The 20338-nt window shown below is 31.7% G+C and overlaps 1 protein-coding gene and 2 long non-coding RNA genes across 3 annotated transcripts; 2 read left to right on the forward strand and 1 right to left on the reverse strand.

The window, feature by feature from the left end:
• The first annotated feature begins 826 nt into the window (after nucleotides 1-826).
• Nucleotides 827-1198, forward strand: LOC115885531. The gene is made up of 3 exons (XR_004050749.1): nucleotides 827-879; nucleotides 928-1028; nucleotides 1139-1198. It is a non-coding gene; the product is annotated as an uncharacterized LOC115885531 (long non-coding RNA).
• Nucleotides 1199-15835: 14637 nt separating this feature from the next.
• Nucleotides 15836-17043, forward strand: LOC115885548. Its single transcript, XR_004050754.1, has 2 exons — nucleotides 15836-16322; nucleotides 16379-17043. It is a non-coding gene; the product is annotated as an uncharacterized LOC115885548 (long non-coding RNA).
• Nucleotides 17044-17346: 303 nt separating this feature from the next.
• Nucleotides 17347-19431, reverse strand: LOC115885546. Its single transcript, XM_030904500.1, has 2 exons — nucleotides 18655-19431; nucleotides 17347-18600 (listed from the first exon to the last, which is right to left on the reverse strand). The coding sequence occupies exons 1-2, from the start codon at nucleotides 19416-19418 to the stop codon at nucleotides 17778-17780; spliced, it is 1587 nt and encodes a 528-aa protein (XP_030760360.1). The 5' UTR covers nucleotides 19419-19431; the 3' UTR covers nucleotides 17347-17777.
• Between the last annotated feature and the right edge of the window lie 907 nt (nucleotides 19432-20338).

Here is a 20338-nt window from a genome sequence, read left to right on the forward strand (position 1 = left end):
TTCCACCAGAGACCCGTGGCGAATTCTCTCAACGATTTTTATTTCCTTCAAAGAAAAGTGCGAAAACTACGCTAGCCGAATACGAATTGGTAACAAATGTCGTAATTTATTGAATGAAATCCCCGGTTTGGGATAAACATATTCTATTGAAAACTTTGTTAAAGTTTGAACGCCAGATGAAATAAAAGTGAATTGAAAGAACTAATTTAATATAATAAATATTTTAGAATAATAGAAAAAATATATAAAAAACAAATTATTGACATTATAAAAATACCAGTATACATTAAATATATAAAATGGAAAACAAGATTGCAGAAATATTATATGGGAAAGGTGGATTATTAGGTAAAATATAAGAGGTACCTCAATAAGTTAAATATAACAGTTATATGGTTATTAAATATCTATTAGCGGTAAGTATACTTGTATTCATTTAAAACTTCCCAATATGGCGGACTTCAGTATGGGAGGCTTAAAAAACGAAAATCTCTAGACTGGAATCGACTGTAGTTCAAATCGTTCAAATTAATAATCTGTGGTAAAGCTAATTGAAATCTGACACTTGGCTGACTGACGTTTACGGTTCCTTTTTCTAAATATTTACATTATTTTTGGAGTTTTTATTTACAAATTCTACTTGGTTTTGTTCTTTTATTTAACCTGCAGCCTGCAGTACTAATTATATAGTTATAAATAATCTTTTCACCGATCGAGAAATGAGGAATAGGCTGGAAGATATTCAAAATGTGTAAAACGCTTAAAAACGTATTAGAAAGCATTGACTCGTCCACAAATTCGTGAAAATAAATTAGTCCAGATGTTTGTAAAAAGGTCTCTAATTATTTGGAGAAGTTTCCTCGTATCAGTAATTTTCAGGTTTGTAATATGTATATGATAATAAATAGATTAAAACTTATATTTCAGGAAACAGCGCGGGCATTACAGATTGTTGTAAATCAGTTTTAAAATATAAACAGGTTTAAAAGTTGAGTTAGTAGAGAAGATCTACTAATAACGTAATAAAGGTAAATAATGTTGGTAATGGGACCAAAGATCAAATAACACTTGAAATAGATAATATGTATATTGCATTGTTTTTATATTTCTTGAAATATATATATTTTTTACTTTACAGGATACACAAAGAATAATAAAAACTACAGTTACTCACTAAAAGTACTTAAGGTGTAAGTACTTAAGGTTTGTAATAGATGTAGTTAGAATATCAAACACCAAACCAAACCAAAAATTATGTTTTATTTTACTGGTATTCCTCACATTTGAAAGGAAAGTCATTTCATAAATAAGCAGAAGGACATCGTATAGTACACTCTATATTAATAATTCTTTTTTATCCTATATTTGTTACTTGACGCATCATTTACTAGGTATAAAATTTAGTACTGATTCCAAACCTTATAGTTGTGGTTGTGCTAAACAAACATTTCTGGCTTTCCTGACAGGAGTGTGACACAAATTTAATAAAGGTATAATGTGGATAATGTTCTGATTATTACAGTTTGCATGGATGACTGTTTTTGTATGTTGTTATTTTTAATAAAGTATATTTAATGAGTTTTTGAGTATTTCTTTTTCCCTCAGAGCATTGTGTTCTAATCTTTATATATAAATTTTCATAAATTAGGTATATCTACAAAATTTATTACCTTATAACTGTTTGCTAAAGACTTTGTAGTTGATACAGTTTAACAGTATATAAAAGAACTATTTAAATAAGATGTTTGAAAATATATAGGTAGCTGTTTTTGCACACATCAATTCAATTTGTGATTAACTGTACTGAAATAAAAACAAATTAAGAGAAATGGGGTGATCTATCAACTATAATATGAAACGCATCATCCTATTTCCAAGTCTTCTATTAATTTCACTTATTAAACAACTATAATTATTCAATAATCTTGATAATTCTAGGAACTCTCAGATATCGTCAAAACATGAAAACAAAAATTCACTTTCTACTGTTCTTACGCCCCTTTAACTAAAATATAAGAAACGGGAGTTAATATTCTCACTGAGAAAGTTTATAAAATACCTTTAAGTAAAATCTCTTCGGATCTGCGGTAAAATGCCTTTATTCTTATTAAATAATTAAATGTTTTTATTTATGATTTATGACAACCACCTAGTAATCTAACTTTAACGTCAACTTGACAATCCTGAAAAATGTTATTGTTAACCAAAGAGTAAATCAATTTCTGAATTCGCTAACGCCAACTTATTTTTCATTAAAAAAAATTACCAATTTTCGTAACTAGGTCGGCCATATTGAGGAACTTTTAAAAGAATTGTACTATACACAGGGTCGATCATGGCACATCAAAGTTTCATTTTTTTAAATGGAACCCCCTGTATATTATTGCATATTTCGGTTCTTCCTTCAATTCGAAGCAAAAATCGAAATACACACAATGTACCTCAAACCAACCGTTTCCGAGTTATTAACTTTTGAAAATATCACTTAAACAATTCGATTTAATCAATTTCGATGTGTTCGGTTACGTTTAACGATGCCATTCTGCGGAAACTGTGATACTTAATAATATTTACATTATTCAGATTATTAACATTAGAGAGATTAATAGAACATGCTATTTCTTTCAAATGCTCACAAATAATTTTTTAAACAATTTATTCAAGCGAATAATATAAAAACGATTTAAAAGTAATACCTTGTCAATAATTATATATCGAGAAAATGTGGTTACAACTGGTAAAATCGGACACTTCAGGCCAGTTTAATAATATACGAGGCATGTTTTTTAAGTAAGTACCGTTTTGGAATTAAAAAAAAACGTGCAAAGATATCGCAATAATTTTATTTTTACATGAAAGCCTGTACCTTAATCTACTTTTCTAAATAATTTCCGTGAATATTGAGGCACTTGTCATAACGTGGCACCAGTTTTTCAATACCCTCCTCATAAAATTCTGCCGCCTGACTGGTTAACCACTGTATCACAACTGTTTTGACTTCGTTATCGTCTTGAAGACGCTGACCGCCCAGGTGTTTCTTCAAGTGCAGGAATAAATGGTAGTCACTGGGCGCCAGATCAGGGCTGTATGGAGGATGATCTAGAGTTTCCCATTTAAAAGATTTGATGAGATCTTTTGGTCCGATTAGCCACATGTGGACGGGCATTGTCATGCAGCAAAACAATACCCTTACTCAACTTGCCACGTCTTTTGTTTTGGATTGCACGGCGCAGATTGTTCAATGTCTCACAATAAGATGCTGCATTGATTGTCTCATTACGAGGCAGAAACTCCACTAGCAATATTCCTTTTCTGTCCCAAAAAACTGTGCACGTGATTTTCCGGGCAGAAATTGTTTGCTTAAACTTCAATGTTTTGGGTGATGATGAATGTCGCCATTCCATGGACTGTTGTTTCGATTCTGGTGTGACGTAGGCCACCCATGTTTCGTCACCAGTAACAATTTTGTCTAAAAAATCTTCACCTTCATTGTGGTACTGCTCAAGGAAAGTCAATGCACTGACTAAACGTTGGGTTTTGTGCAAATCCGTCAACATTTTCGGAACCCAACGTGAACACAATTTCCGCTAATTCAAGTTCTCGGTCACAATGCGATACAAAACACTACGAGAACATTGAGGAAAGTAGTCGCACAATGATGAAATTGTAAAGCGTCTGTTTTCTTTCACCTTTTCGTCCACTTTCTGCACCAAATCTTCATTAACGACCGAAGGACGCCCACTCCGTTCTTCATCATGCACATTTGTGCGGCCATCTTTAAATGCTCTCAACCATTTCCTTACCATTCCATCCCTCATAATGTTTTGTCCGTAAACTTCACAGATCTCACGATGAATATCGATCGGTTTTACGCCTTTAGCACTAAGAAATCGTATGACAGCCCGTACTTCACAATCGGCGGGGCTCACGATTGTCGGAGGCATCTTAAACACTCAATAAACAACGTATACAATGAAGAATCAGACTGTACTGGCGTCTGTGCATAGACAAGAGATGTAGGTAACCAGCGCGCATGCGCGGAACGCCGACCGTAGCGCTGCGGCGGCGGAATCGCAAAACGGTACTTACTTAAAAAACATGCCTCGTATTTCGTACTTTTTCAGTCTGGTTCCATCCAGTGTTGGATATAGGCCTCTTCTAGCCAATCTTATCCATTGTCTTCCTGCGACTGTTCTGATGTTATCGACCCATCTCTTTGTTGGTGTGTCCACACTTCTTGTTGTTCCCCTAGGTCTCCATAGAATTACTTTTTGGGACCATCGGTCTGGATTCTGTGATGAAAGTGATGAAGGTGAAGCTAAGGAAGTCCACAGCACGCAGCGTCTGACTCAAAGTGAGCGGCTGCAAACGGCGTCTGTACCCATAGTAGGCAGCTGAAATAATACTCGCCAACACGCTCGCAAGCGGGGCGTTTTAACTGCCCTTTATCTTCTTAGAACTTTTATGCGTAGGCCATAAATTACTTTTTGATATTGTCAATCACGTCGCAAAAAAAAATCTAAAAAAAGAATTTTATTAGAAACTAGCGTGTACCAGTGACTTCGTTCGCGTCGAATTAATCATTTGTAATGGTGATGATAAAGCAAAGCAAGAATTTCCATTAACATACAAACTGGATAAAATTTTCTCACATTTATGTTAGCATGAGAAAAAACAATATATATATATATATATTATTATATAACTTGGTAATATTTGAGGGGTAGTTTCATCTCGTTGGAATTTGACTTTCGAAAAATTCGTTTGCCAAGAATAAGCTTTTTACGTCAACCATTTTAAGCAGAATCGTGGTTAAGAAATTACCCAACTTTTTGGAACACCCTGTATGATTTTTTAAAAAATTTCAAAATATGTAAAAAAACCAAATAAATTATGCTTGTCCAAGCATTTTCCCGAAAGACTAACCGTTTTTTAAATAACAAGTATTGTAATATTTGAGGGGCGTTTTCACCCTCCTGGAATTTGAGATTCGAGAAACTCCTCCTTATCGAACCTCTACACCCCACAGTCAATCCGTTTGCCAAAAATCAGCTTTAAACGTCAAGCAGTTTAAGCAGAATCGTGATTACTCAACGGTCATATTTTATGAAACACCCTGTATAAATTTATAAAAAATCTTAAAATATGTAAACAACAAAATAAAATATACGTGTTTAAGAGTTTTTCCGAAAAACTCACCGGTTTTTAAATAAAAAATATTTTAATATTTGAGGGATTAAGACCCCCTTAAGAATTCGAGTTTCGAAAAATCCCTTCTTATCGAACCTCTACACCCCAAAGTCAATCTGTTTTCCAAAAATCAGCTTTTTACGTCAAGCGCTTTAAGCAGCATCGTGATTAATCAATGACCAGATTTTTCGAAACACCCTGTATAAATTTTTAAAAAATCTTAAAATATGTAAAAAAACAAAATAAAATATAAGTGTTAAGCGTTTTTTCGGAAACTTGACCGTTTTTTAAATAAAAAATATTGTAATATTTGAGGGGTGGTTTCACCCTCTTAGAACTGGAATTTCGAAAAATCCCTTCTTATCGAACCTCTACACCCTAGAATCAACCTGTATGCCAAAATTGAGCTTCTTACGTTTGAGTGGTTTGAGCAGGATCGTGATTAATCAGTATGTCAGACACTTAAGGATTTTATATATTAGTATAGATTTATAAAAAATATTTTAGAAATAATATTACATTATTATAGTATATTATAATGTTTTATTAAGAGTAAAAATGATATTTTTTGCGGCGAGCCTGTACGTTTGACACTACAGGCGAGGCACAAAAACTCATTTTTACTCTAAATAAAACATGCAATTTTTTTCAAAAGCCCACAAATAATTTTTTAAACAATTTGAAGCTTTGCAAATAATATAAAAATGATTTAAAAGTAATACCTTGTCAATAATTATATATCGAGAAACTTTATGTCAGTTTAATAATATATTTTTTACTTTTGTGCTCAGGCCTTAAAGTGCTTTACTTTTATGCCTAGGCCTTAAAATTACATTTTGATATTAAAAAAATCTAAAAAAGAATTTTATTATAAATTAAGAAAGAATTAGAGAAATTTGAAAAATTAATTTGTATTCGTAAAAATATTATCGCTTTCTCTTTTGAATCTCTATTTTCTCTTTTTAAAAATAATATGAACTAAAATATAAATAATGTCCCAAGTGAAACTGAAACTACGAACTTTTTGAACATATTATGGTACCTAAGAGACAGTCTGACCCTTAACCTTATTAGAAATGGGAGAGTTTCTCTCAATTTGCCCGTAAAAATTTATAATACGATTATTTTTGACAAGTAAATTTATATTATCCGGCATTATACCCACCACTCATAACCGGAGAAAAAAGTATTCGCGGCAGATACGAGGAGCAACTTTGTCGGACAAGAAAATGAAATTTGGCCACTCCATCTTGCTCACCGTTTCTCCCACACGTATTCGCTCCCTCTTTTAGTACTAAAGTTTTCTTTATATTCCCATCTGACTCGGCAATGCCGTTCATTACAGCAACTATTCTTTCCTTTCGCCCGCAAATCCAGGGCCGTACAGGGCCTAAAGTTTCGTTTATTTTCAATTTGGAATTTGGACGGTTCTTCAAATGTTGCACTTTCTGTCCCACATTCATAAATTGTCCGTCCGTTGGATAGAATATTAAACAATACCCATAACTTATTTTAGCAGCGAAATATTTATTGTAACCGATAAATGTTCTTCAATAGTCACATGTTGTTTTAGTTATTTTTTTAAAGTTTTATTTTAAGTTTAGATCCATAACTCTATATTTTCTTTTGACTAATGGCTGCATTTCTAATTTCTTATATACAGTGTTACAGATCAAGTCCGTATCATATGGAACTTTTTTATTTATTGACTTGGGTGAAATTTGACTGCAATCATTTCTGCTTTGACATATATTAAAAATAACATCAGGAACACTTTTGTATTACCCTTGAGGTTTGACATTTCAAGTAATAATTGGCCAAAAATAGGATTTCTGTCTGAATTTTGAAAAACCTGTTACTTTTTTAATTGTACATAAATATACTAAAAAATAGTTATGGATTGGTTAGAACAAGATCGAAATTTAAAACATGGAACAAAATTAAACATAAATAGTATTTTGGAATTGTTGACACTTTGTGTTAAAACTACTTATTTTCAATTAAATAACGATTGTGAGATGCCAGGTTGGGTAGAGATACAGCTCTCGTCTACCAATTCAAAGGTTGTGGGTTCGAATCTTACACCCGGCACACAGTGCTTCGTCCCATGGACAAAAATCAAAAAATAAGTTAAAATTTACTAATATCTAAATATATAATTTTATACTTATAGCAATGTTCAACCATCCTGTATATTATTTTTCATAAACAGCGTTTTTGTTAGCAAATATTTTCACTAAAAATAAATTTTGCGATCATTATCTCATCAGTGAAAAGAATAACATTCATAGTAGTTCTGTATATTATGGAGTTAAACGGGTACGTACTTAATTGAAAGCCACTATGGATATTGTTAAACAAGGTATGTACTTTAAATTTATTTCTAAACAAGTTCGTGATTGTTTAGTTTTTATTTATTTTTAAGATGATTCTTAAATGGGTATAAAAATTTTAACTTTTCAAACTTCAAAAGGTATTTAAAAAAACATATCAAAACATATCGTATTTATTGAATTTTTGTTGCCATATTCATACACTTTTAATTTTTGTATAGTTCACCTGCGTCTGCTTGCGACGAACTTTATTTTATAATACTTTTCAGATGGAGTAAGATTGATAAGCAATGCCGATCTGGCTAATACTTGGCTTGATCATAAGGACAAGAACTCAAAATTATTAGTATTTCAAAAAATATGTTCTTATTAGATATTGATGAACCTTCCAGTCAAATGAGACACCACTTGTGCCTGAAAAAGTCCACTATGTTGGAGCGAAACGTCGAATAAAAAAAGTGTCCATCTTTCAGTTTATTATAAAATCTCATACCCAAGAAAAGGAAAAAATAATATATGCATATGGTCTATTAAAGAGGTAACTATTAACATCCGAACCCCTCATACCGACAAAATGAACAGTAACAACGCGAAAAAGTAACATATTAGAAAATGATGTACAGAAATATCTTATATGTGAGGATACTTCATCTACCTGTGATTTAGATACTATAAATTTAGAAGATTCTGTCAGCAGTGATTCTCCTGAATCAGAGTAGTTACGATCTATGCATTTTGTTGTCCTAAAGTAAATTTATAGCATCTTAATTTTTTTTTTAATTAAATATAACATTAATGTTTCTTTTTCATTAAAGAAAAACATTTTTATCTTATATTAGGCTTATATTGTAGGAATCATGTTCTAATGTTATTTCAATTCTTTTTTATCACAGGAATTTATTTAATACTTACACCGTTTTCATACTATAACTTATTATTTGCTTAGATGGAACACAGCTCCAACATTATTATTATTTATAAGATTTTTTTTTCATAAACGTGGGACTAAGAACATCATCATTTAGTACAATGAGAGTACTCATTATTTGTGTCAAATAAACCTAGTTTGAATAAATTGCTTACAATAAAAGAGAAGTTTTGGATTTTTGTCCTCTAGAGCCATATGTTCGAAGCACTGTGCGGCATTTCATCAGCCAAATAAAAATAGTTTGGGTACCTACGTCGACTTGGCCTTAAATGAGTACTTGGAATTCACAATCCTGAGGTAATAATAGGTGGTTGAAGCGTAATACTAGCCATAAATCATAGAGAAAATACAAACAATGATAACAATACACAATATATACAACTTATAATGCCATACAGACGAGGCGTTTCGGAAAAAAATAAAGATAGGAAAACTAATATACATACGATACACATACATACACATACGAACATCCTTCGAAAGACAAATACAATCAGATCCATTTTAACCCATGTGAATGTGATAAATTTTATATTGGTAAAACATCTAGACCCTTAAATATTCGAATTAAAGAACATAAAGATTATCTAAGAAAGAGCGATTTTCACAAATCTAATATTTGTCAACATTCATGGGACACAGGGTACATAGTAAAAAGAAACCTTAAGTATTTTTTTGTTCGTTAGGCAAATTTGTTTATTAGTAAACCACTGCTATGAATTAACTGAATATACAGGGTGAGTCTGAAATAAGTGCAAATAGTTTCAGGGCTGGTAGATCTCGAAAAAAGAAACATATTTTCTCTTTACCGTTTTTCAAATAAATCCAAAATAACCGAGTTATTTTACTTTGAAAAGTCCCAAAAAAATATTTTTTGCTAAAATTTTGAAAACCACTGGATCTTTTCTTTCTTGTAAATTTAATCTACTATTGCTATATTATTAAAAAATTATGTTTTTTAACTAAAAAAATCTAAAAATCTAAATTTAGAAAAAAATCGAAAAAAAAAACACCTCATAGTCGTGTTTTTGAAGTAGAAATATACTACCCCTTAAAATATTTGCACTTATTTAAGACTCACCCTGTATATCCACTAGATAAACATTTGACTAACAGACGAATAATAGACGATATATAATTTTTTTTTCTGATCATCTGACTACTACTAAGATATTTTTTACATAGTTTATTTCGTTTTTAGGATTTTCTACTTCTTTGTATATTGAAAAAACAATGGTATTTTTGTTTGCACAGCTCCGAGAATAATAGGTCTCTTACAAATTCTATTTATTTAATTCCTGCGACCCAACAAACACCGAAGCAGCAACAGCAGATGCCGATTCGCACGACCTTTAACCATGAATAGAGGCTTTAGTGTCACTGTACGAAATCGTCTTTGAGAGAGAACAATACTGTTTCGAACATTGTTTGATACGAAGAAACATATTTTCAATAAGCTACTTTGAAAGAATTACCTCGACAAATATTTTAAAGGGAATTTTCACATCCGCCATTTTCAAAATAAAAATTTAGAAGTTGTTGTATTATGTTATAAGCTCATTTCTACAAAAATAAAGAATTTGAACAAGTAAATTCGTTATCTTTTCATATAAAATAGTTTTATTTAAATTCTTGGTGTTTGGTTTGGTTGCTTGTTTTTTTGAGAAATTTTAAAATTTGTAAAAATTTTTTTTTCGCAAAAACTATGCAATGTAGCGTTTCTTTACACGAGACAAAAAATGTAGTAAATACTGAACGGACCATTTAACAAAAAGAAGATTTGTTGTCGATGAAGTAGGAAAATATTTATACCAAAATTTATGTTGGGGTGGGAATTTCTGTAAACGCCAAATATTAAAGCACTTAGCAAAACATAGAAACCTAAAATCTCATTCAAATCGGAATAACGGTTCTTAAATTATTTGAAAAAATGTGTTTATTTTTTATAGTTTGATGCCCTCTAGAGGACAAACGAAGTACTTTGATTCCAAATATACGTAGTAGTTCTATGTCCACGGAATATTGGGACACCCTGTATATTATTTTATATATTATTTCTAAAACTTACTGCGCTACAATAATATTTTAGTCATTTTTATAAGATTATTATTGATTATATTTTTTGTCGTAACTTTCTTTAAAACCAACAAAATTTTAAATTAATTAATGAAAAACTCTATGCAATGGCTGATTAGGTTATTCATCATAGTTACCAGACGAGCTCGACCACCACGTAATTACATTAAATATCGCAAAAATAGGCGCATGTCGTTGCGCTCATCAAATGATCGATCAATATTATATTAAAAATTCAATTTGGTTATCGGTTGGCCATGCCTGATTCTATGACACTGTCAGGTGCGGTCGGTAATACTCGCCATTATAGACACGTCACTCTGTCAAGATTGATGGGCTGATATTGACGAGCAACACTGGATATACACTTTGTCGTTTAAACGGGTTCGGGTGTAATTAACAAACGGATTTTTCAGTCGGAAACGACCCCAATTTTAATTGCTCAATTTAGTTTTGACAGCTATGAATATTTTGTAAAAAGCCGAAATTATAAAATGACAATCATAATCCGCAGCATTATGAAAATATTACTTCGCCGTTTATTATATATTTTATAGCGAAATTTAATTAGATTTGAGTTGGTTATATTCTACAAAAAAAAATCATTATAAAATAGTATACAGAGTGTCTCAGATTTTAATCGGGAAAATTTAATAGACGATAGAACTTTCAAAAATAAAACAAAAATTTCATATCAACTTGTAAGATTTAAAGCTTCCTCTTCGAGATGCAGGGTGTTAAAAGACAAATAAATTAAGATATTTGAAAAACTATTTAATCGATTTTGATATAACTTGACCCGTTTATAATACTTACTATGGGACTTAATTTGATGTAATTAGATTTAAGTTTAAAGGCCTGGGGCGGCGGTGGGGCATCACTGTTAAATTATTTTAAACGAAAAAATAGGCACGCCACTGCTTTTTTAGAAGTTTAATATTATTTTTGGATTTAGTAATTAAAATTATTATTTTTTTGTCTCCTGACTTTTTTGTCTATCTTGCTAACTTCCTGCGAAAAAAATTAAATTCATTTATTCACTCCACCCTGGACAATAAATTAAATAATAATGGCTAGTTACAACAATTACAATAATTGTTCGAATTGTTAGACAATGGTTAAACGTAAATTATCCCGAGCGCTGGATTGGTCGTTTAGGGCCAGTCGCTGGGCCACCTAGGTCCCCAGACCTTACCCCTCTGGATTTTTATTTGTGGGGGATAATAAAAGCAAAGGTGTATGAAACAGCAGTCAACACTAGGGAAGAGCTAATTTTTAGAATCCAAAACGCAATCAATGATGTCAAAGAAAATCCGGTCCAGATTTCATCGTTGTAGAAAATGCGTTGATGTTAGTTGTTATCAATTCGAACAATTATTGTAATTGTTGTAACTAACCATTATTATTTAATTTATTGTCCAGGGTGGAGTGAATAAATGAATTTATTTTTTTTTCGCAAGAAGTAAGCAAGATAGACAAAAAAGTCAGGAGACAAAAAAATAATATTTTTTTATTACTAAATCCAAAAATAATATTAAACTTCTCAAAAAGCAGTGGCGTGCCTAATTTTTCCTTTAAAATAATTTAACAGTGATGCCCCACCGCCGCCCCTGACCATTAAACTTAAATCTAATTACATCAAATTAAGTCCCATAGTAAGTATTATAAACGGGTCAAGTTATATCAAAATCGATTAAATAGTTTTTCAGATATCTTAAATTTTTTTTCTTTTTTAAGTAACTTTAACACCCTGTATCTCGAAGAGGAAGCTTTAAATCTTACAAGTTGATATGAACTTTTTGTTTTATTTTTGCCAGTTCTATCGTCTATTAAATTTTCCCGATTAAAATCTGAAACACCCTGTATAGTTTTATTAGGAGTAAAAATGATACTTTTTAGTATAAATACATCTTTATTAAAACATTTTATTAAAACATTAATTACCTTCATAATAAAAACACTTAACTTTTTGTACCATGCATTTAAATTAAACTTATAACAATAATACACTATACAACAATTTATATTAAAAATGGTTTAAACTAAGCTATTATTTTACCAAAAACATATGCATTTCTTTAAAATATTAAATCCTATTTTTAAACATTACTCGTCGAGAAAGGTCTTCAAGGTAACTATTATTAAATTTGATAAAACAAAGACGGCTAGACCAAGAGAACAGAATTTGCCTTTTACTTCTTAATAGTATCCCATAACTCTCTAGACAAACCGCCATAATTTTATATTAGAGGTTTTAGTATAAAGCTAAAACAAGGAGTTGTTTCGCAGAACTTATAAGTTCTGCAGGTTAATATTTTAAATTAAAATAGAAAATATACAGTTTTAAAAGATAAAGCGTCACAACAAAAGTGTGTTATATTTTAGGCTAAATATGTTTCCTTAAATATATAAAATATTATGACATACATTATGACCTGGTGGTTTTTAATAAATAAATATATTTTACTTCAATATCCGTAATCATTGACCTAAACCACGTTAATTTTCAAACATCCGACATCTTCTATGATAAATCCTCTACCCCATCCCTCTTTCAAACATTTCCAAGTACCCATTATTGAAATTTATGTGCGCTTTCTTCCTGCAAAATTGCCGTGTTTGCGAAACCGAACGTGGAAAAATAAAACCAACATGTAAACCGCAAGTTCTTTAAATACTTGGACGTTTAAATGTCGAAAACAGACCATCTAGAACTCGCCGATTTAAGTCTATTTATCTAGGGACTTGGCACGGACGCGACCAAAGTTTACTCGAGTTTGCACCACCTTGGAGAACTCCCAGAGTCGATTCTGGAATAGTTTCCAGGTTTTCGGGCGCCGCTTGCAACCTACGGTGATATCGCGGTGTTTTCCTTGGTCATTTATAGAACGGAAATCTATCAATGTAAACATCAGTCCCGATTTAAAGTAAATAATCCGACAGGATTCTTATTCGAAATAGAAAATATCGATTGATTTGTTGGAGTTAAACCGATTGAAATGATTTGGAGCAGTGTTTTATATACAGATAATCAAAACAAAAAAGTCATTCTTAATTTGAAGTTTCACATATTTAAACAGAACGTCAAAATCGTAGATAAAAGAAAATAATCTTCTATTAAGATAGATATGAAACTAATAGTAAAATTTTGGGTCAAAGCGCCCCTCCGTGTTCTTAGAGACTACGTTTAACCCAGCGCCTTCGCCTTTTCTGCTGTAAATATTTTTTATGTTTATATTTGATTTCAAAGGATTTATTTTTAAAGTTACACTGAGATATTAGTATATCAGAGTAACTTTAATAAAACATAAGAATATATCGACGGCATCACGACAAAAGGGCGTAAGCGCCATTCGTCATTTTTTTCAGGAGACGAAAAAAACGTCTAAAATCTATATTTTTTATTTTTTGTAAATTATTTTTTGCTACAGTATTATAGATTATATGGTACATTTTTCAAAAATTTTTTGCTTATAAAATATTAAACTGTTAATTAGTTATTTTAATATTTGGCGCTTACGCCTTTCTTTCTAGGCTCGATTGGCGTTTACGTCTTTTTGAAAGGCGTTTAAGACTTTTGTGTCTTATTATTCTAGTCATTTTTTGTCGTTTAGGTGCACTTACGCCTTTTGAGTTTTACAAATAAAATTAAAAATGTCGCTTGGATTTTAAATTTTTTTTAAGAAAACACAGTACAAAATACTCAAACTGATACTTTCAATATTTTCAAACTCATTAGGCTTGAAATAATAACTGGAAAATTAAATTTAACTAATATTCTGAGCAAAACACGGGTAAACTTGATCCGTATTCCTCGTTGGTGGCAAAGGGTGGTGCTTCTAACATGAATAATTCTGACTCCAACAGCGCATCATGCTGCAATGATTCTGCCAGAAGATCATTATCTATGATATCGCTCTCAACCTCAACCTTTTGATTTCCACATTTTAATGCCAAATCTCTGATTTTCTTCCCGCGGGAAGTCATTATCACACTGTGGAGAAAAAATATAAAAAAGGCTCAAGCGACATAAAAAAAAACAAATTTCAAACAATTATTACAATCAAGAAAATGTCCTTTGACTTGTAGCAAATGTTTTTTTGAAAATTAATATTGTATACAATTTAGATATTTGACAATTTTTTGAAATCTGCTGAACGGTAGTTTTGTTAAAAGTAAAAAAATATGCCATTACGATCACATAGGCGGATGGCGCTTACGCAAACCAAATAAATTAACACGAAAAGGCGTAACCGACAATAACAAATAAATGTCGGTGTTTACTATTTGAATTAGATTGAAGCACAAAAAACAATCTAGGCTACCAAATATGATTAAGACCTATCTTATTAATAAGTTTTTCTACGTACCTTTGAATGGAAAATGGTATTTTTTCATCCCAGGCTTAAGCGACCTTCCAACACGTGTGAATGGCGGTTACTGATTTTCGCGTCGAGTCTGGTTTGAAGGTGTATTGGCGGTTAGAAACTAAAACTGTCTTTTTTCTCACGTTATGAATTTTTGCTGGTTAAGCCGTTTCATAGATAGGTGCGCATTTTTAGTATTACATTTTGGAACCATAATCTCATTTTCGTTATTTTGGCGCTTACGCCCTTTTGTCGTGACGCCGTCGATATATATATATATATATATATATATATATATATATATATATATATATATATATATATATATATATATATATATATATATATATATATATTGTCGCGACCTAGCTGGGGGGTTGTTTGCTAGGTTCGCTATGCCAGGTTCTCTCTCAATCAAAACAACCATTGAACAAAATATACATTTATTCAACATAAAGTTCACAGTATAATACAAGTTTGGGGAATGCCAAGACTTAATGGTTTAGTTAACTAAGTACTTACAGGAACATCTTCAGTCTGCGCTGTCTTCTGCTAACCGACTGATGACGCGGATTACTAACTGTATAATACGGCTCACATCGATGGACTAACCAACTCCCTCCTCCTGTCTTCAGCACACTATCTTATATTTTTCCGCTCGTCCCAATTATCGGCGGGTACGTGCTCAAAAATCTCCTTTGTATATTTCCAGCACCGATATTTAGTACGAGCTAGCCCTGAAACATCACGCTTACATCGACCTGATTTTAATTGTTTAATTAACAATGTTTATCATAAGAACATATTCAGGTCAACGTATACGCGAACGATTCCCTTGAATCTACATCAAATTGGTTTACTAGAATTATATTTTACATGATTTTTCCCAATTTGATGTAAACCCAAGTTGGCTATATTTAAGTCTTGACATATCCCTGGCTTGGAGAGCTGGTCCCCAGCGATAAAAAAAATCATGTGCTATTAAGCTTAATTAAGATTTTCTTGCGACTCATCAAAATCAAAAAAAAAAATATATATTTTTATCATTTACTCTTTAATCCCGTACAAACAAAAGGTCCTATGCGATACCACCCGTACTGAAAATATGTCTCCTGGCATCCTGGTGCGTTGCGTCCGTTTCAACAATACCATAAGCTTCAAGCTTTAACCCTAGCTCATATCAGTTAAGTAATGCACACGCCAGCACTGCCTTTGCCTTTGTTTGACTGGTTGCCTTCTTATTCATTGTATACTTCTGTTCGTCCGTGCGCTTGGTTTCAATGTCAAACGGGCGACGGCCTTTTGAAATTGCTGGGATCAGCGGAATACTGGACAATTATTTTTTCTTTTCTTCATTAGTGTACTGTTTTCATTCGAGCCAAACAAAATTTACTTGTTAATATTTCTTGGTTTTCTGGCTTCTCTGCGGTATTATGGGTTCAGTGGCTTGTTACTTCAACCAACCAAATTAGTTTTTTCTCCAGGCTGGTTATTGCTTCCATATCCGTATCCAAAAAATTCCATACATCTCCAATCCATTAGAATTCGAGGCAAAAAGGCGAGCGGCGTGTTTAACATTTGCTCAACTGAACAGAGCTTGTGATGCTGGAAAGTTTCATCTCACTGGTGTGGTTGGTACGTGTTTCCAGACAGCAACTCATTTCTTCCTTCGACTTCTTAGTGTTGATTGTGGTATCGGCAGGTGTGATACAAAATTCATGAGAAATTAAAGAGTAAGTACTATATTTTATTCCTATCTTTAATATCTAAAACAGAATAACAATTACGTTAATAAAACTATTCTTCTTAGTTACCTGTGAAATATCTACAGTTTATTTTATCTTAAATATTTTTCGAAAATGCATTTGCTTAAAAAAAATTAAAAATTGATAGTTTTAATTATTTGCTTAGGTTCCTTATATTTATATAAAAAATAAAGATTTAAAATATGACTTTACTTATTACTATTTAATTAGTCCAGCTAAGCACTTTGTATTATTATTTATATTTAAAAATAGCCTCCAACTATTTGTACTTCAGCAAAATTAGAAAAGTAAGTATTTATTATAACGTTTACATTTTCTTTTCATTTAGGACGAAGGAAAAAATAAATATATATGGCGAAATTCATCAAATTCTTTCTTGAAAAGAAAAAATCATTACCTATTTGGCTTTTCTTTATTCCGTCTACTACATTACATGTCCTTTATCATCTAAGTGGTGAAAGAGTGTTTGGGAAAAGTCGCGTGGCTTCTAATAACATGTTTTGTCAACATGGAAACATATACAATAAACAGTCTACAAAACAGAGCAACATACATACATATTGACCAAACGATAGCAGTTTATTTTTCTTTTTTATTACTAACATAAATTATAAATAATATTGTTTCTGACTCGGGAAAAAAAAAATCAAATTCAACTAGTACCTCTAAAACAATCACGGCTTCCTAAAAAATAATGGGCATCCTAGGCCAAAATAGTCACGTGACGTTGATACTAGGAATAAAAATAACAACAAATCAACTAACAAAATATCATCCGAGCAGTTCTTTAAGACCAACATAGCTACACAATCTTTCCCCAGGAGCTGTAAATGTAGTAGGTTTGAGTATACTTTACCTCAGCTTACCTTGAAAGTATTTCTTTCCTTCCTTTTTTTTTATCCTTATTTTTGCTCATTGTTAGAAAACAAATAATATGTCACCTAAAAATACTCAAAAATAGATTAGTTTCTATCAGTCTCTTGTTTTTTTTTTTTTTTTTTTAATAATATAATATAAAAGTAAAAATATTCTTAAATGCTACATTAATTAATCAGTATCCTTTATCGTGGTCCATCGTACTTGGCTTCAAGATTCAAACTTCGACTTTAAATATGACTCATAAGCATCGAGTCCAGGGAGGGTGGCTAGGGTGGATAATGATATCCTTCGCCATCTTGGCGTTGGGGCTTTTGGACATCATATTCATTCTCCTACTTGTGCAAGAAATAGCTTGCTGGGGTCTAAATTCATCACGAGTTTTTTCTCTTGGAACGTTTGTTTTCCGGTCAAAATAGTCAAACTGTCGGTTCCTTAAAGGGTGGCCCAATAGGCGTGTCCTTTTACTTCTTAAATATGTGACTTTATGTGTCGGAGTTATATCTTTCTCTTCTGTGTCGGACGGACAAATTATCGGTATATTTAGGGAGCACTTTTCATATTCAAAACAGGAAGGATCCCATTTATCTTTTTCGTCTTCCTCGACATTGCCAGGGAGGGTATTCCACTCATCCTCAGCCGGCATAACTTCACTTGCAACAGGGAGGGCATCATCTTCCTCTACCTGTGCGAACTCTATTGCTACAGGGAGGGTATCATTCACTTCCTCTGCCTGTGCGTATCCCATTGCCACGGGGAGGGCATCACAATCTTCCTCTATCCGTGCACTTTCTAAATTGAGGGAATCCAAATCGTCCTCTTCACAAATATTCACACTATTCTCCTCTATCTCATGCTCCTTTGACACAATAAATATACCATCCATATCAGCTGTTTGTCTCTCAAACAGGGGTGGGTTTTGTCCAAAAATCCTGCTCTGGTAGTCCTCAACTAAGGGTGGGTTTTGTTCGAAACTCTTTGTCCGGTTATCTTCAATCAACTTTTGTTGTCTTCTCTCATAATTCGTATTAAAATTATATTCGTCTGTATTGTTATACCTATAGCTAGCATTAACTGTTTTATACTGATTATGATAGCTAATATTCATGCCATAGCATTTTTTATTCTCATGTCCTGATTTGCCTCTTACATTATCAATATATTCAACCCTATGACCATTGTACGAATAGTCATGCTCTACCTGTCTTTTATTTCTGTTATTTGAATTTAAATAATCCGAATGTTGGACATAATTACTATATTCATACTTATTTTCACTAGCTGAATTATTTATACTTGTTTTATCTTCGTAGAAATAGGACGAACGTGCCAACGTGTTACAATCTGAACTTCTGTCTTTTAGATCACTCAACTTGAAAATAATACTTTTTAACGCGGTAAAATCCATATCACGGCTTGACAACATATAATAATATTTGTCATAAGATGGATGCAAACCATTCTCAAAATAGTCTCTGAACTGATCAAAATTAATTTCATCATATATTTCTTCAAACATTGAAAGTAAGCCAAAGTAATAGTGTTTAATATCTTCGTTTGCATCCTGCTTACGTGAGCGCAATTTGGATTTTAGTTTTCTTATTGCTATATCACCGCCAAAATTTAAAATAAAATCTCTTTTCAGATCCGGCCAAGTTTTATGTAAATTATTTTTATTTTTCGCGTATTTTTCAAACCAAAAAACAGAAACGTGTTTTAGATAACACTGCAAATATCGAATTTTATATGCACAATCCCAACCATTTCTATCAGTAATTTTATCGTAGTTAGAAATAAAAGACACTGGACAATCGTACCTAGGGTCAAATGTAGGGGGTTCAACAAATTTAGGCAGAACTGGAAGTCTTTGAAATTCCATCATGAAAAATTTTAAAATAAAAGTTTAGCTTGTTTAAAAATAATTAGTTAGAGAGTTTATGACATTGAAATATATCAAGAAATATTTAAATATAGACAAAGCCATTGGCATTTGAATGAAATTTAAACGTTAGAAAAATAATAAACAAATGTGGATGATATATATATATATATATATATTTTACAGTTTATTAAATATAAATTTTGACTACAAGTTAGAAAGTAAATTACAATATTTGATAAAACTTACAAGTATACTATTTTTAATAACTAATAAAACTACTTCGGACTATAATATTTAAAATTTAGATAGATAGAATATTATAAAACATACCGGTATTTGCAGACGCAGACCCAAATTCAATAAAAACCAAAATTTTTTCTGCGAAAATCGGGCTTTTTTCCCAGAAAAGGTATTTTTTGATTTATCAACAATCATTGTCAAGTTGACAATATACAGGGTGTTTTCTAATTAGTCTAAGAAATTGTGGTGTGATTCCTCATGTGTTCTTAAAACAATATTTATATAACCATTGGGTCTAAAGTACTTCCTTTCTGATCCACAGGCTGTTAAAAATTTAAAAAAATCGATATTTTGCCTAACATAAATGGTACACAACTGCTTTTTTAAAGAAAATATATTTTTTTCTTGACTGGCCATCCTTTTTCAACAAAATTGATCTTTTGAGTTTTTCTTGTTCATCAAACGGTTGCCGAGAAAAAAAATAAATATACTTATTAAGAGCCCGCCTTAAGCCGTTTTCTAACGATTTTTTATTTTTTTAGATTAATTAGGAAACACCCCGTATATGCATATCACAGGCAACTAAATAAACTAGTAACCTCTAAAAATTATTTTTCCTACCACTAGCGACATACCGTGTTTTAAGTAAGTACTAAATTATTTTATCAAAATTTCACCAT

This window comes from Sitophilus oryzae, unplaced genomic scaffold, assembly GCF_002938485.1.
Source record: "Sitophilus oryzae breed Bouriz unplaced genomic scaffold, Soryzae_2.0 scaffold_396_pilon_pilon, whole genome shotgun sequence".
In the NCBI taxonomy this organism is placed as follows: domain Eukaryota; kingdom Metazoa; phylum Arthropoda; class Insecta; order Coleoptera; family Curculionidae; genus Sitophilus; species Sitophilus oryzae.

Excerpts from the sequence above, each read along its gene's own strand:
- LOC115885546 (XM_030904500.1), bottom strand. The coding sequence starts at position 19,418 with ATGATGGAATTTCAAAGACTTCCAGTTCTGCCTAAATTTGTTGAACCC. Across the intron at positions 18,601-18,654 it reads TCAGGACATGAGAATAAAAA|CTATAGGTATAACAATACAG; the intron begins ATGCTATGGCAT and ends AGTTAATGCTAG.